Source organism: Aplosporella prunicola (genome assembly GCF_010093885.1).
Source record: "Aplosporella prunicola CBS 121167 unplaced genomic scaffold K452scaffold_11, whole genome shotgun sequence".
Lineage (NCBI taxonomy): Eukaryota > Fungi > Ascomycota > Dothideomycetes > Botryosphaeriales > Aplosporellaceae > Aplosporella > Aplosporella prunicola.
The window spans coordinates 729,043-745,018 of NW_022983539.1; the positions used below are offsets into that span (position 1 = coordinate 729,043).

The following is a 15,976-nucleotide window of genomic DNA, read 5'->3' on the forward strand; positions in this document are numbered from 1 at the left end:
AGCCCGGGCCCAGACGCGGAGAATTGTAGGGCCTTCCCCCCTCGGCCCTAAACTCCCGCCGTGCTGATCTCCCATCACCAACATGTCACCCACACTCTCTCACCTTTGACAGCCACCCTGAGAGCGCATGCCGCACCCGCACCCTCCGTCCGTCACATACCCTCCTCGCCCCTCGCCAGCCGGCCTCCTCCCCGAGCCGCTGCGACAGCGACCGTACATAGATGCACACGATCCCCCCGTAGGAGTCGGGCCATCGAGCCTTGCCCATCGCCGCCCTCAACTGCCCGCCATGGAGCCTTTCGGTCGCCCGGCCTCACTCGAGGCACCTCCCGCCTCTTTTCCGCCTCGTGAATTTGCCCCGGGCCGTCCCGCTCAGCCTCTCGCCGACCCGCCCCCGCAAATGGCTGCCAGCAGCAACAGTAGACCGACTTTCACTTCCGATGCTTGGATTTCAGCTTGGCGTTCATGCTGGCACAACGGCCATTTGTTTCTTTCGCATCCTACTGAAGGATTTATCAAACATCCGACCGAATGTTTGCCGCCCGAGTACTTCTTTAACCCCAGTACCACCTATGACGCTGATTCCGGCGTCTATCTTACCTGGTTCAACGGCCTCTTCTTCCTCTACACCATGCGCGACAACTACGGCGTCCTAGCCTTCCGAGTTCTCCCGCAAACCCCCCAACTGGCCAACGGTGCTTATCCCGTGCAGCAACCCGAACAGATCCTGGGCAAACGAATCTTCCGCGACGAGCAGGCTGCGCCTCCATCGAAGAAGGTGAAAAGGACCGCCCCAATCAAGCAGCCAGGACCCACGAGGATCAGGCGAGATCGTGCGGTGCAAACGCGGGTTTACGATGACATCTGGAAAAGGATATTCGAATTCAGCGAACCCAGCATGCTCTTCACGTTCCAGAGGGTCAGCCGTGGATTCCACGATGCGCTCTCGTACAACCACATCTGGAAAAACAGCATGGTCAGCCATTTTGGCGCGGACCTACCTGCAACTCCGCTTCCTCTGCAAGATTGGCAGTACGCAGACCTGCTGTCCGGACAAGGCTGTATGTCCTGCGGTGACCATAAGGCGCGCAAGACTTACTGGGCTTTCCTCCGCCGATGGTGTACAACTTGTCTCATGGAAAAGATTATCAAGCATGAAGACATAGCCGCCGTTAGAACGAAATATCCTGGTCTTTTCCACTGCATTCCGTGCGCAACTGTTGATTCCTGGAACCACTATTCGTACGCTGGATATGGCGATACCCTTGGACGTTCAATGGCTTCCGGCCATCAGCCGATTTTCCTCAAGGACGATGTCACGAAGGCGTTGCAAGACTATGACGACTTCCTGGCCCTTCTCGAGAAACGAGAAGTGTCAGAGGAGGACAAGGCTGTCCTGGTAAGAGCATGGATGCAGGAGTGCCGCGAACAGACGATTCTTTACATGGATCATCGCTACCAGATCGACATGTGGGAGAAGCAGTGGAATAATGCTAGGGCCGTCAACAGCACGCAACTAAAGCACAAGCGGAAAGAATTCATCATCAGCAAGGCCGCACAGCTTGATCCCCCTATCCGCGAGGATGTACTCAAGCTCATTCCGTCATATCAAGAAAACATTAAGATAAACAAGGACTTCAAGACGGAAAAGCTGTGGCAAGTGTTGCGTCCCAAGCTCCTGCAGTTCCGCGAAAAGGCTGAACACATATGGAGGCTAGAAAAAGAGGCGGAACAGACGGGTTATTGGGATCTAATTCCCTCACTTCAACCCATGCAGTCCTCTCGTGGTCTTGACCTCGTGTCCAAGCTCACCGAGCGGGTGGTGGATAAGTATGAGTTTATCAAGGTGCAAGGACAAGGATACAACATGCCCCATCAGGAGTTCACTCTCGGTATTCTCGGAGACGTCTGGAAAGCCTGGTATAACTTGCCCGCCAGATCAAAGCCGGGATCGCAGTTCCCACCGACCAGTCCCTTTAAAAACTACTATCCCGCAGACGGGCGGTACGTCCTGACGATTGAGCATGCCTGCAGAATTGTGGAATATCAAATCAACCGCAAGCTGAGCGAGCTGTATTCCGAGTTCCGCCAACCAACCCGCAATGTTCAGAAGTTCCGATGCCCTGGCTGCAAGCGCAATGACAGCAACAAAAAACGGACGTTTAGAGAGCTTATGCACCATATCCGCGACGACCACGCCAACACAGTCGGCGATTTTGATTTGTTCCGCCTTGCAGGCCCCAAGACTGAGATGCGGTACCTCTGCGCAGTTCCATGGCCGCGCAACCTCCCCGTCCTCACAATGTCGCAAAAGTCCACGGGTGGCTGGAATCTTGAAGATTGTCCACCCGACTACACCAGACCTAGAACCACTGCACCTACGCAACAAATCCCAGACACCGAGCCGTCTGCGTTCGCCAGGGGCAAGGCCGCCGTTATTCCCAACGACATCTCTCAGGGCTCGCAGGACTTCATTGGCAACATGCGTTTCGCGCTGCAACAACTTGCCGATAGTTCCCTCCAGCCGGAGATTCGCAGCAAAATCGCTTTGGAGTTCGGTATGCAGCATTGGACCTATGCCTATCCGAACAGCACCAGCGTTCCAGACCTCCATCTGCTACGCTCCGAGCTCGAGACGACTCTCGTCAGCACCAACAACCACGACATATTCAACAAGCTCTGTTGCCGCGCATGTCAAAATGTCGGCGAAGGTCGCACGCGCGGCGGAAAGAACTTTGCCAAAATGCCGAGTACTCGCAACCAGCTGCTCACGCACTTCGAAAGGGATCATCTCGACTCTATGAAGAGTTGGCCCAACGATCTGTTTGCATTGCCAACGGGCTCGGACGTCAACAGGGCATTGAGAGATGCAGGGCCCAAGGCTCAGAATGCCTTTTGCGTTCTGTTCCCACCGTCCACTGAATATGTCTTCCACCGTGCTTAACGAAACGTCGGCGTTTGGAGCCTGGGATTCGACGTTTGCTTCTCCCGGAGGGTACAAAGTCTTAGAGCCTTTCTTGTCTATCTACTTCTCTACACGTGCTGGTCATTGCTCAAGTAAATAACACGCACATTTTTTTTTCCGGGCTACGCGACGCTGCGTGTTACGAAACCCGCCAAAAATAAGGCTCGCACGCAGCTCCTACACCTACTCTGGCGCCGCCGAGCCCGGCCGTTGCGTTGCGCTCTGACCAACACGCACACACACGCACATATATGTTCAACCGCTTTTGTCATGGCGGTACCGAAGCAACACACCTTCGATATATACGGCGCATCGAGACGACGAGCGGTTCTCGATGCCTCGGTACCATGCTTCTCGCACACAATTGATCCGACCTGTCGGCCTTGCGCTTCCGTCTCGCTCCTTTAATCTGAGTCAATTCTCTCTAGTGCCTTTTTTGGGTTGTCTTTCCCGTTTTTCTGTTTTTTTGTTTCTTTTTTGTTTCTTTTGTTTTTTAACACTCTTCCAGCGCAGCATAGCACAGCATGGGGTGGGGGTCGGCGTAGCAAAGCATGCAACTCGTATATGATTGTTTTTCTTCTTTTTTATTGAGGACTGGCTTTGATTCGTTTGGTTCGGGTTCGTTTTGGGTCGGGTTGGCTCTTTTGCGTCTGGGTCTGGCTGGCTTTGGGCTTGGTTGGTTGGTTGGTTGTTGGATGGGGTTGGGTTGGGGGATGGGCACGGCACGCTTGTATGCGCTTATGCTCGTGCATGTACGTGCACATGCACTCGTTCATGCGGCCCTGTTCTGATCTGCTCTGCCCGGCTCTGCTGGAGAGGGCTAAACGCTTGATGCTTGACGGTCTGGTGGGCTGAGATGATGGGGGCGGGACCGGGTGCGGTTGCAGAGCATACATTGCGCTCGGAGTGGAGAACGAGGGGGTAGGATGCTGGCCGCTTCTTCTGGTTACTACGATAGGTCTTTATGTCCTGTTTATGGGCTTGACGGCTTGATGGCTTTTTTGTTTTCTCTCGCTTTGCATGTGCGTGCCTCCCTCTCTCTCTCTCTTTACCTTTGCTGCTCTTTTCTTGGCCGAGGCGGGCTGGCTGGCTGGCTGTTTTGGCGGGGCGGGGCGCGGTGGCCTGGTGCCGCTTCGTCGTGCTGTTGCTGCCTACCTAGTTACCTATGCGCGTTTGGTTCCTGGTTTGCGGTTCTTGCTTTGGGAGCAGGGGGGGGTTCTGGGACGGGACAGCGTCGTTGCGCATGCTGCCGTTTCTACCTCTTGCGATTGACGGGCTGCTGGAGGCTGCTGCCCGCGGTCGACGGCGGGGATATAGGTAGTTCTCTTTTTCTTCTTGTTGCTTACTTACTTACTTAGCTACCTACATGCCTGCCTGCTGCGAGACGGGTGGTGTAATTATTTGATACGACTGGGGCGGGCTGGGCCTGCCGAAGACGCTTGTGGTCGGGTGCGCACACTGCTGCTGCTGCTACCTATTACTGGACCATGAATGCATCGCGTACATATCTCGCTTGGGGGCTTGTGGGCTTGTGGATGTGTTTGCTGTGCTCGTGTGCGCCTGGATGATTGGGCGAACGGATAGACAAACATGGAAACAAATACGCAGGGCACCGGGCGGGCTGCACGGCATGGCGTTGCATAGCATAGCACACACCCATGCTTTCTGTGGATGGGTACGCGATTCGAGTCCGTCCCGCTGGCCGAGAGCTGGGGGCCGGGACACGTCGTCGCAACAATGTTGCAGGCGTGTCTCAGACGGCGGCGGGTGCGTAGCTGGCTGGCGGCACGAGCCTCGTGGTTTGTGTCTTGTCTCAGCTGCGGTGCGCCCTGTGTGGGGGACGGCGTTGTCGACAGGTAGGCGGCGGAGATGGGGGCATTGGGGAGAGGGAGAGAGAGAGGAGAGACGAGGTGAGGCTGCTTGCCTGCCTGCCTGCTTACCTAGGTAGGCAAGGGGAAGGGGTGGGATGAGGAGGCAGTGGTGGTGGTACGCATGTACATACATAAGCACGGCGGTCCAGACGGCAGGACGCACGATGAGCAGGCAGTCTGCCTTGCGTACGGATCAAGTCTCGGTCCTCGCTGCTCCTGTTCTAGGTGCACCTCGTCGTCTACAAATATAATTACCGAGGGAAGTCATCCGCAGAGCACGAAGTAACCGCTGACAAAACGAGCAAGTCTGGCCGAGAGGGCCAACGACGCCGCGCGCGAAGCCGCTTACCCAAGCCGCGGCGATCTGGACGACTGGCCGAAATGGGCGCGCGGCGATTGGTGCCCGGGTTTGGGAGGGTGGGGCTCTTGCTGGCTTTTGCTGATGCTGGTCGGTGGCTCATTGGTCGGTTGGCGCGTTGGCTGGCTCGCGGGCTCGCGTCGTGAACCCTGGCGTCCCGTCGTCACTACGGGCAGCCCGTTGTTGGGGGGTTGACAAAGCTAGGGACCTACGGGACGGTTGCCGGTAGCTGAGCGTTTGGATATTTCTATCTCCGGCGCCTGCTTGTTTGCTGTCCCGCTTCGCTCGAGAGATTGGATTCCTCTACCTTGCGTTCTCTCTCTCTCTCTCTCTCTTCCATTGCAATCGCGTCACTGCTTCTGCCATAACCCCGCACACGTTATCTGTCAACACAGCAACCATGGCCGCCGCCGCCAGGACCGTCTTCGCCCGCAGCGCCGCCCTGCGCACCACTGCCTCTCCTCTCACCACCGCCACCACCACTGCAGCCCGCGCTCCTCGCCTCAGCAGCAACCTCACCCGCCGCGCCATCCGGTACCAGCACCAATCGCGGCGGGGCTACGCCTCAGAGGGCGGGAGCAACCCCAACCCCAGCAGCAGCAGTGGCAGCAACCCCGCCATATGGCTCGGCGCGCTGGCCGTGCTGGGCGGCGCCGGCTACTGGGGCTACAGCTCGGGCATGCTGCGGGGGACGTCGAGCTCGGAGCAGGGCGTCGGCGCCGCAGTGAAAGGCGCCGCCTTCACGCCCAAGACGGAGGACTTCCAGGCCGTGTATGACGCCGTGGCGAAGGCTTTGGAGGAGCACGACGACTATGACGATGGCAGCTATGGGCCTGTGTTGTTGAGGCTGGGCTGGCATGCTAGTGGCACGTGAGTCTTGCTTTTCTTGTTGTTGGCCTTTCAGTGAGGAAGAGGGAGAAGAGGAAGCTGCATGTCTTGTTTGACAGAGGACGAAGCTGTACTGACACACTTCTCCTACAGCTTCGACAAGGAAACCGGCACCGGCGGCTCCAACGGCGCAACCATGCGCTTCCCACCGGAAGGCGACCACGGGGCGAACGCCGGACTGCGCGCGGCGCGCGACTTCCTCGAGCCCATCCGGGCGCGCTTCCCGTGGATCACGTTCTCCGACCTGTGGACGCTAGCGGCAGTGTGCGCGATCCAAGAAATGCAAGGGCCGAAGATCCCCTGGCGGCCCGGCCGGCAAGACCGGGACGTGTCGTTCTGCACGCCGGACGGGCGGCTCCCCGACGCGTCGCAGGGCCACGACCACCTGCGCGCCATCTTCGGCCGCATGGGCTTCAACGACCAAGAGATTGTGGCGCTGAGCGGCGCGCACGCGCTCGGCCGCTGCCACACCGACCGCTCCGGCTTCGAGGGCCCCTGGACCTTCTCCCCGACGACCCTCACCAACGACTACTTCAGGTTGCTGCTCGATGAGCGCTGGTCTTACCGCAAGTGGGACGGCCCCCGCCAGTTCCAGGATAGTAAGACCAAGAGCCTTATGATGCTGCCCACGGATATGGCGCTCGTCAAGGATAAGAAGTTCCGTCCGGTCGTCGAGCGCTATGCCAAGGATAACGAGGCCTTCTTCAAGGACTTTGCCGATGTCGTGATGCGCCTGTTTGAGCTGGGCGTGCCGTTTGCGACGGGCGAGGACGCGCGCATCGTGTTCAAGAGCAGCTTTGACTAGGCCGTGGTGTGTCTGTTTGAGGGGTAGAGGGGGGGTTGGATGGGTAGGGTTAACGGTGGTAGTGGCTTGCCAGCTCTTTTCCTTATTCTCTTTCTTCACAACTCCCCTCTCCCCCGCTGCTCCCGCTGTCGCGCTAGACTAGAGCCTATCTATCTATACACGTAGAGCACACCGCCAAACAAATCAGCCAGTCCGCACTGCTTTTCCGTCCCTTCTCTCTCTCTATGAGTATATGTGTGCGCCCACCACTTTCATACAAACACTCACAAAAACAGTCGCAGTAAATACACTACACAACGCTAACCCCCAGTTACAATACCTATAGACAATGACAAAACCCCGATTAATACTATTCACTCCACTCGACTATATTCACCAACCCAACAAACCCCGCAACCTCACCACAACCTAAGCCCCAATTCTGCATTTTGTGTTTTTGATAATGAGCATCATCACCGAGTTCTTGCTCGAAACAATGATGGCCGTCATCACCAACCCATCCTCCAAACGGTGATGACGATCATCGTCGAATCGCATGTGAGTTGGTGATGATGTTCATCATCGAAATTGCAAGATGCATGGTTTAGGCTTGGCTTTGGGTTGGTTGTAGGCGCACCAAATGTGTGCGTTTGGAGGGATGGGGTTAATCTTGCTCTCGCTCGGCGTGCTACTCCTAGTGGAGGGTTTCTTTGGGCCCTGAGGCGCGGGAGCGGGAGCGGGAGCGCTAGGAATAGGCAGGGTCTTTACTATAGAGCAGAGGAGTAGCTAGGGCGGCTTCTTAGGGGGTCTGTAGTTTCAAATGCAGGAGGAGGGGCGGACGCGTCTGTGTGATGAGGCTGCGGTGGGTTTTTGTTTGCGGCGCGGATGTGACAGGTGCAGCTTGCTGTGGACGAGCGTATTTGCAGACTTCAATGGTATTGTGAGGGAAAGCGAGAAGGCGAGGACATGTACATGTACGTACGTACATACACGAGCATAAACGACTGCACAGATGGCACCAGCTAGCTTCATCTTCGTCTTCATCTTCAACCACCTCTTTCATACATGTGTTTTAGCTGGTCCGCTCTGCCCACCTGCCCGTCTGCCCATCCGTCAATCTGCTTCTGTACCCCCCACCCGCACGCCGCACCGCCCCAAGAACGCCGTACCGCTTCCCGGTCCCGAACCCATGTATCGCTGCACCCGCCGCGCCGTCAAGTGCGAGAGATGTAGTCTCGCAAAGAAGAAGAAGAGGAAGAGGAGGAAGGAGAAAGTATTGAGGAACCGAGAACCCGTACCAAGAAAGGAAAAGAAGAAGAAAAAGAAGAAGAAGGAGGAGGAGGAGAAGAAGGAAAAAAGGGAAGATCATCGCCATCTCACTCCCACCCATCTTCGAACCCCAAACACACACATAACCCGCACACGCTTAGAAAAACATATCCTCGGCCCTCCTCCGCGGCCCACCCCTCCCCTTGATTTTCTCAGCAAAAAGCTCCTTCCCCGCATTCCCACCCGAGCCCCCCTTGCCCGACTTAAGCGGAAACAGCTCCCTGGGCGCCTCGCCCGCCGCGCCACGGATCGAGAAGCCTGGCGCCGGCTCGCCGTGCTCGGAGCGGCTGGCGCCGCGCACGCTGAAGCCCTCGGCCGGCGGCCGGCTGTGCGCTTTGCTGTTGCTGCCACTGTTGATGCGGTCCTCAAGGCTGCGGCCGTTGCTGCCGTCGCTCGGCGTGATGCGGTCCTCGAGACTGCTGTTCGCGCGCAGCTGCGTGAACGCGGCGTCTGAGATGTCGGCTGCGTCGAGGGCGTCTTGTCGCCTGTGGTTGCTGTGGGCCGTCTTGTTGGGGAAGAGCTCGCGCGAGCGCTTGCCTGGGATGTGTTTGCTGGGGAAGAGCTCTTTGGTGCTGTTGCTGTTGCCGCTGTTGGCCGCGGGGGTGGCCGTTCCGCTGGACGAGGACAGCAGCGCCGACTTGGGCGCTTGCACTGGGAATAGCTCTTTACCCTCATTCCCGCCGGCCGCCTGCGCCATGGCGCCGTTCTCGCGCGCCCGGTACGCGCTCGGTGGCGTCTGGCTGCGACGCCGCACGCGCCGCTGCATCGCGACGGGGTCTTCTTCGAAGCCGAGGCGGCCGTCGCCGTCACGAAGTGGGGATGCGCTGCGGTTGCGCAGTCGGCCGTCCGACTTGGACCCGTCGCCAAAGAGGTCGCCTCCTCTGCCTCTGACGGCCCGTCGCCGTCCGCCGCGCCGCTCATCGCCAGACGAAAAGTCCGAGTACGAGTCGCGCCGGTGCCGCCGCGAGCGGGCCCGTGGCGCCTCCCCTCCTCCTTCGCCGCTCTCGTCGTACATGTCCACGTCGAATGTGTCCTGGTTCCTCCGCCGCCTCTGCTCGCGGTCATCAAAGCGTCTCCGGTTGTAGTCGCCAGCCCCGCGGCCCAAGTCTTGGTGTCTTCTTTTCCTCTCTCTGGGGTCGTGCTCTGGGTTCATCAGATAGAAGCGGCTCGCTTCGTGGGCGCGCGCTTTCTTCAAATCGGTGACCACGGCTTGCCGGACGAAGAGGTCGGCATCGGGGTGGCTTGTCATCGGCTTGGCTTTGCGTAGCTCGACTTCGTGCTTTGACTGGGGGTCGATAACGGCGGGGTCGGTGAGGGCGAGCAGCGCGTCGCGCGCCGCGTCGGCCGTTTCGTAGATGATGTTGGCAGAGGTGTCGTCAATCCACTCCAGGCGCACGTAGGCGTCCGAAGGATAGTGCTCCATGGCAAAGGCCTTGATGCTCCCGGTAGTCAGGTTGTCGAGTCCTCTGACGTGCACCTTCTCTGGCTGCGGCTCCGTGGTCAAAGGCGGCTGGTCGACGGCGCCTTCGGGAATAGGAGCGCTGCTGAGATGGTCCTGCAGGGCGCTGGTTAGCCGGGGCGCTTCCAGGGAGGAATCAGGTGCTGCGTGCCATCTTCATGGCCTCGGCTTCGAGTTCGGCCGTCTCTGGGTCCACGGTGAGGTCGATGTCCATGTCGATGTCCATGTCGGCGTTCATGATGTCTTGGGCAGGGGCAAGGTCGCCGCCATTGAGCCCGAAGCCAGCGTTGGGCATGACGTTGGACGTCTCCATGGCGGTTTTGTGTTGCGGAAAGACGTGGGTTGGGTGGTGAAAGTAACGAGGGCTGATGCTTGCGGGAGTCGGATTGTAGCCCTTTCAGCCACCGCTCAGCCTCCGTCTCAGCCTCACGCCAAGCCACCCGTCGTCGCAGGGTCGTCGTCACATCAACATCAACACAACCTATACCTATAATCATCCTTATTCACTCATCGCCCCTGGTTGAATGCATACACTAACCCCATCGCTGCCGCCGCCGCAACACTGCCAACGACCACCATCTCCACTCCCCCTCTCACGTTCTTCAACCCCTTGCTCCACCCCTTCCACCCGTTCACAATGCCAGTCTTCCCAAACCCAAACAAAAACAGCGCAATAGCCATAGTACCCGCAGACCAAACCAATCCGCAATCAACAGCGTGAGTAGCCACAAAGAAATACGGCAAAAGCGGCACGAATCCCCCGATAAAATACCCCAAAGCGATCGTCAGCGCGCACGTGAAGGCTCTTGTCGCCGGAGGCTCGGGAAGAGAATGCTCAAAGCGTATGAGGAAGTCCAGTGCCTTCGGTGAGCCGGAGAGATGCTCTGTCAGCTCGGTCGCGAGCGTCTCGGGGAGATCGTAGGACGCTAGGAGCGAGAAAACGGTCTCGCGCACGGCATCGGGCTGCTCCACTATGTCCTCTTTTGTTTGAGCTACAGTCGCTCTGTATGACTCTCTGATCTCAACGGTAAGCATGTAGTCTTGCCAATCAGGACGACATTACATACTCTTCGCTCTTTGCGCCGAGGTAACCGCCCAGGCCCATGGAAATCGAGCCTGCTATCAGCTCCGCCAGGCCGCCATAGATGACGACTTTGGTGTTACCCAAAGCCGAGAGCCCTGCTGTAAGGGCAAAAGGGACTGTCAACCCGTCCGATAGGCCGATTATGGCGTCTGATATCACACGCGCATCGACATGGAAGCTAGATTTTGCTGGTGCTGGGTCTCGTCCGCTGCCTGCCTGCCGCTGCTTTTCAGACTCCAGTGAGCTATCCGCAAGTGCGCTTTCTTCGTCTTCAGCACCTGAGACAAGGTCAGAAGTTGTACCATCATGGAAACACGAGTACCGACAAGGATGATATGCTAGCCGTGGAGAGTGTTCACTGTCTGTCAACGGCAAGTAACCCTTCGTTGACGACGTGGCCGTAGTAGTGCACTTGCCGAAAAGTGTGTTCTTGATGAAAGACGAGGCCATGATGGTGGACGTGTGGACTGTGACACTGAAGAACTTAATCTAGGGTGCGAACAGAGCCCTTGATATAGCCTCCATGAGCATGCGCACAGCAGCTTTAGGGTCGTCGCTGTCATCGCTCAGAGGAGACTGAAAAGGAAGGGCAATACATGCCGTCACCGCATTCCAGTTGACCATCTGCCGTGTCAGCCAACCAGAAGAGTTTGTCGCTGCACGAGGTAACGCGCAGAGCGCCATGTACGCAGTGGCCAGTGGCAGCACGCATGTTGCTGCTTACGGCTCTTTGCGGGGGCCGCATGTGCGTGTACCTGCATCGCAAGCGGGGCACGTTGCAATTGGTGTTCGCTTCAGGATTCAAGCCCTGTCTGGTCTGCTCGGCAAAGCTTCGCCTGCCTTCTGGTCCTCCAACTCCGCCGCATTCCTTGATCGCTTTCCACCTCGTTCCTTGGCTATCACCGGGCATCTCCAATCGTACGTCCGAATCGGCCCTCATGCGTTATCACCACGCGTCATGGTCATTGCAGAACGCGGCGCGAAAAGAGACCCATGACGAAATACCCCGCCAGGCGGGGCATCGGCTTCGTGATTCAGAGACATATGCACTAAAATCAACATCATCAGACGTCTACGCATGTTGGATCTTCTCTGTAAAGAGCTATCAAGCCGTTCTGAATGCGTGCTTTTGTGGTCACAGGCACGGCTTGCGAGGTTTTACAACAGATGCGAGTGCATTTTTCTCCACTACTTTCACTCAACAGCCTCCGTCCCAGTGCTACCTTCCTTTCGTGTTTCCGATAACATGGATCTTCTCTTCTCAGTTGAAGTCATGCTCTTCGGGAAGCCCGGCATCGATTGGTTTTGACAACTTCGTTCGTGGAACTTTGTATCCCTCGGAAAGAAAGGATGTTTCCGTCTTTCTACCATGTTTGTATGTCCGCGCGAACGCACTCCGGCACCTCCTGTCGGCAGTCGTCTCTGTTTCTTTTTTTGTACTCGTCCAGTATAAATATTTAACACGTCTTCTTCGTTTTATCAGTGGCAGCAGTAGCAATCTCTCAGCGCTATTAAGTTTCCTACCAGTAACTGAACGGCCTCAACATGAGATCGATATCTTACTCTCTGGCTTTTGGCCTTGCTTTTTCTTCTCTTGCCTCAACTGCCCCCACTCTCATCCACCAGCATGGCAAGTACAGCAAGTCGAATGACGTTTGGCAGTCGTTGAATGGGAAGGTAATTTGCTCCCAATTAGTGTAAGGCTGCATAGGGCTGACTACATGTCCCTGCGCAGATCAAGCATGTGATTTATCTCATGATGGAGAACCACTCCTTTGACAATATTGCTGGATATTGGAGTTTTAGAGACGACATTGACGGCCTCAGGGTACAGCTAGTAGTTGAGGCCGTTTCAATGATTTGCCAATACTGACATGTCTACAGGGCATCGACTACTGCAACAACTATACAAACCCCAACTGGACCGTATGGAACGAACCAATAGAAATCTGCGCCGCGCCTTACGAACGCGAGGTTCCTCTCAAAGACCCAGACCACGCCTTTGCTGGGACAAGCTACGAGATCTACCAGAAATGGCACCCAACCAACAATGACATTCCGACGATGGGTGGGTTCATCGAGCGCCAATCCGACAAATACAGCGCCACGCCTGGAGACACAGCCTTCGTAATTCAGGCTTACAGCGAGGAGAAGTCCAAGACGCTAGCGACAATCGCGCAGAACTTTGCCTTCTTCGACAGCTACCATGCCGAACATCCAGGCCCCACGAATCCCAACCGCCAATTTGCGACTTCGGGTTCGTCATGCGGCATGATTGAAAACGATGACCAGGCCGCCGGGTGGTATGCCAATGTCACTGGCACGACCTGCGCGAAATCCATCTTCCAGGCGTTGAACGAGAAAAACATCACGTGGAAGAACTACTACGAGACGGACATCATCGACGCCTGGATGTACAAGTGGGTGCAGGACAACGCCATGGACAAACTCGTGCACGCCGACGAGTTCTACGCCGACCTCGCGAACGGCACTCTACCCACGTTCTCGTACATCAACCCCGAATGCTGCACCATCGACTCGATGCATCCGACCAGCAACATGGCCGCTGGCGAGCAACTGATCAAGCACGTGTACGACGCGCTCCGCAACTCGCCCTACTGGGACAACGCGTAAGTTCGCTCTCCTAGCATCACAGACTGCTCAACTAACGCACACCAGCCTCCTAATAGTCAACTTTGACGAGCACGGCGGCTTCGCCGATCACGTCCCCCCACCCACGCACATTCCCGCCCCCGAAGACGGCCTCGCCTTCAACGGCATCTCAGACAACCACGCCGTGACGTACGACTTCACGCGGCTAGGTGTGCGCGTGCCGGCGTTTCTCGTCTCGCCGTGGATCCCGGCTGGCACGCTGATCCACGACCAAGGGACTGCTTACGCGGACAACAGCGCGTATACACATTCTTCGATGCTGCATTTTTTGCAGCTGTTGTGGGATTTGGATGGCTTGAACAATCGCGTTGGATGGGCTAAGACGTTTGAGTATGTTTTTGGAGAGGAGAGGAGGACGGATGCGTTGGATGTGTTGCCCGTGCCGAGATGGGTTGGTGGGGAGGGCCAGCAGCAGCCGGAGCCGTTTTATAAGCTGAATATGCCGTATAGTTATTATGAGAGTTTGGGGTGAGAGGAAGGCATGGTGGGGTTAGTCGTGGCCGGTGTGGGTGGTTGAGATGGCATGGAGTGCGCTAGAGAAGTGCCGAGTATATTCTTTTTGAGCTATAATAATGATGTTGATAGCAGCACGAAAAAAAGTGTTTAGTCTCTTGAAGTCGTCGGGCACCCCCCCTGTCAGTGATGCTGATCGGTCCCTGCGCCCCCACGGGCAGCAGCGAGACGCTAGCGCCAACAGGGTCCAGCTTAGCGCCACCCCATGTCTGTCGCAGCTCTAAACACGACCTTCACCTCTGCCCACCTCCGACCTTCCTCCACACACGCTCCTTGAGAACCCTATCTGCTTTCCAGTCACTCTTTGACGCCGCAACTCCCTGACAATCTCTTCGAAACCCGCCCGACCTCCGTCCTCGGCTATCCTAGCATACTTTTTTTTCCCTAAAACAGTGATTAGCACCGCGATACCCACCATGTTCAACAAGACGCTGCTCTTCCTCGTCGTCGCGCTCCTGGCCGTCGCGCAGGTCGCCCTCGCCGACACCCCGCCCGCCTGTCTCCTCACCGTCATCGGCGGCACCGACAACCCTTCCGACGTCGCTACCATCTGCAAGGACAAGGCCATCGCGGGCAAGATCGGCGATGCCTGCACCGGCGACGAGTCCACGGCCGCCATGAGCGCTTTCGCCTCCGTCTGCAAGGCCGCCGGCGTCACTGTCTGTACGTACACACACATTTGGCTGCTCTCCCGTTGGCTCGTACATGTAAATTGCCCAGCCCCTCCGCTAACGCAATGTAGCTACCACCGCTTCGGCCTCTGGCAGCGCCTCCGCCTCCGCGTCCAAGACCGCCTCCGCCAGCAAGACGGCCAGCACCTCAGACAGCAAGAGCACGTCGACCGCCTCCAGCAGCAGCGACGACGACGCGTCCAAGACGTCCGCAGCCGCGACGTCCGCGTCGGCGACCGGCTCCAGCGCCGGCGTCCCGCGCCTCAACCAGCCCGCCGCCATCTTCGGCCTCATGCTCGCCTCGCTCGGCGCCTACATCCTCCTGTAAGCAAGCAGCTCTGTCCCGTCTCGCGGCGGCCTGGGGTCGCGCGCGCGAGGCACGAGCGAGTGCGCGATGAAGACCGGGTTGACTACTTCTCTTTCTCTGGCGGCAGGGCGTTTCTTTTCGGCTGGTTCTATGCCAATGTCTGGACGGCGTGGCGCGGTCGCTGCACCTGTCGGGAGAGCTGTCCGAAGCATCGCGTGCCGTTGAGACGGAGGGCCACGGCGTCCGAGATGGATCTTTTGCTTGTGTAGGTGGGGGGAGAAAGAGCTGCACGACTGCTTGTTTGATGCGAGGGTGGGTTGCTCGTCACCTCGTCCCCTGCGGCTCCGATGCCTGCCTACGATGCTGAGCTCTTCATACATACACTCTCACCCCCTTGCTTGCTTCCATGCTTTCTTGCTTGCAGCCAGTCTAATACCATTCGGAGTCAGCACCCTGCGCTTGCCTTGCATCTCATCTCATCTCACTGTGACATGCGTCTCTGTCTCTACACAACGCTGCCCGGTTTCATACCCAGCTTCAAGCCCAGCCCACACGCATCCACGCCTATAACCTCGTTCGTCTCATTCGCATTTTGCCCCTCCTTCCCCTTCTCCCCTCTCCCTGTCTTCAAGCTCCGCAATTCCTGCCATAAGGCCGTCCGTCTGTTTGCGCGCGTGCATGCGTGCATGCGTGCGTGCGTGCATGTAGCTGACCACGTCGGCGAGGCCTGTTTGGCGGGCCAGGCCAGGCCCGACGCAGTCCATGCCCACCGCTTCGTCACCGCAAATGTACCTAGGTAGGTAGCACAAGCCAAGGTCGCCGGCGCGCAGTGCGGCCTCGCCTGCTTGCTTCGCTTGCGGCTTCTTTTGCGTGGTTGAATACTCCAAGCTCGCTCGCTTGCTTGCTTGGGTACTTGGCGTTTGCTCGCTCGATAGCTCCCTAGCCCGCTTACCGAGCAGAGCTTTCCCCAGCAGCCCAGCCTCACGCCCCAAAATCCTCCATATTCCTCTCTGCAGGGGCAGCCCTCGCCCTACCACCCGCCACCTTAACAGCAGCACGGCCGCCCGCCGCGCG

At 57.7% G+C, this 15,976-nt stretch overlaps 6 protein-coding genes across 6 annotated transcripts; 4 read left to right on the plus strand and 2 right to left on the minus strand.

The window, feature by feature from the left end:
- Window positions 1–5,337: 5,337 nt before the first annotated feature.
- Window positions 5,338–6,974, plus strand: K452DRAFT_249399 (class II peroxidase). The gene is made up of 2 exons (XM_033538136.1): window positions 5,338–6,064; window positions 6,176–6,974. Exons 1-2 carry the CDS (start codon window positions 5,595–5,597, stop codon window positions 6,885–6,887), a joined length of 1,182 nt encoding a protein of 393 aa, XP_033398293.1. The 5' UTR covers window positions 5,338–5,594; the 3' UTR covers window positions 6,888–6,974.
- Window positions 6,975–8,110: 1,136 nt separating this feature from the next.
- On the minus strand, window positions 8,111–10,011 carry K452DRAFT_21062 (uncharacterized protein). The gene is made up of 2 exons (XM_033536170.1): window positions 9,806–10,011; window positions 8,111–9,750 (listed from the first exon to the last, which is right to left on the minus strand). The coding sequence occupies exons 1-2, from the start codon at window positions 9,965–9,967 to the stop codon at window positions 8,293–8,295; spliced, it is 1,620 nt and encodes a 539-aa protein (XP_033398294.1). The 5' UTR covers window positions 9,968–10,011; the 3' UTR covers window positions 8,111–8,292.
- Window positions 10,012–10,158: 147 nt separating this feature from the next.
- On the minus strand, window positions 10,159–11,188 carry K452DRAFT_350899 (uncharacterized protein; the record flags this gene model as incomplete). Its single annotated transcript, XM_033545682.1, has 3 exons — window positions 10,159–10,669; window positions 10,722–11,016; window positions 11,041–11,188. The coding sequence occupies 3 exons, from the start codon at window positions 11,186–11,188 to the stop codon at window positions 10,162–10,164; spliced, it is 951 nt and encodes a 316-aa protein (XP_033398295.1).
- Window positions 11,189–12,283: 1,095 nt separating this feature from the next.
- Window positions 12,284–13,934, plus strand: K452DRAFT_358330 (uncharacterized protein; the record flags this gene model as incomplete). The annotated part of the gene is made up of 4 exons (XM_033546184.1): window positions 12,284–12,415; window positions 12,474–12,566; window positions 12,623–13,368; window positions 13,418–13,934. 4 exons carry the CDS (start codon window positions 12,284–12,286, stop codon window positions 13,881–13,883), a joined length of 1,437 nt encoding a protein of 478 aa, XP_033398296.1. The 3' UTR covers window positions 13,884–13,934.
- A 406-nt stretch (window positions 13,935–14,340) lies between these two features.
- On the plus strand, window positions 14,341–14,923 carry K452DRAFT_297845 (uncharacterized protein; the record flags this gene model as incomplete). The annotated part of the gene is made up of 2 exons (XM_033542065.1): window positions 14,341–14,587; window positions 14,667–14,923. 2 exons carry the CDS (start codon window positions 14,341–14,343, stop codon window positions 14,921–14,923), a joined length of 504 nt encoding a protein of 167 aa, XP_033398297.1.
- Window positions 14,924–15,048: 125 nt separating this feature from the next.
- Window positions 15,049–15,793, plus strand: K452DRAFT_21122 (uncharacterized protein). The gene is made up of 2 exons (XM_033536180.1): window positions 15,049–15,171; window positions 15,214–15,793. Exon 2 carries the CDS (start codon window positions 15,250–15,252, stop codon window positions 15,700–15,702), a length of 453 nt encoding a protein of 150 aa, XP_033398298.1. The 5' UTR covers window positions 15,049–15,171; window positions 15,214–15,249; the 3' UTR covers window positions 15,703–15,793.
- Window positions 15,794–15,976: the final 183 nt, after the last annotated feature.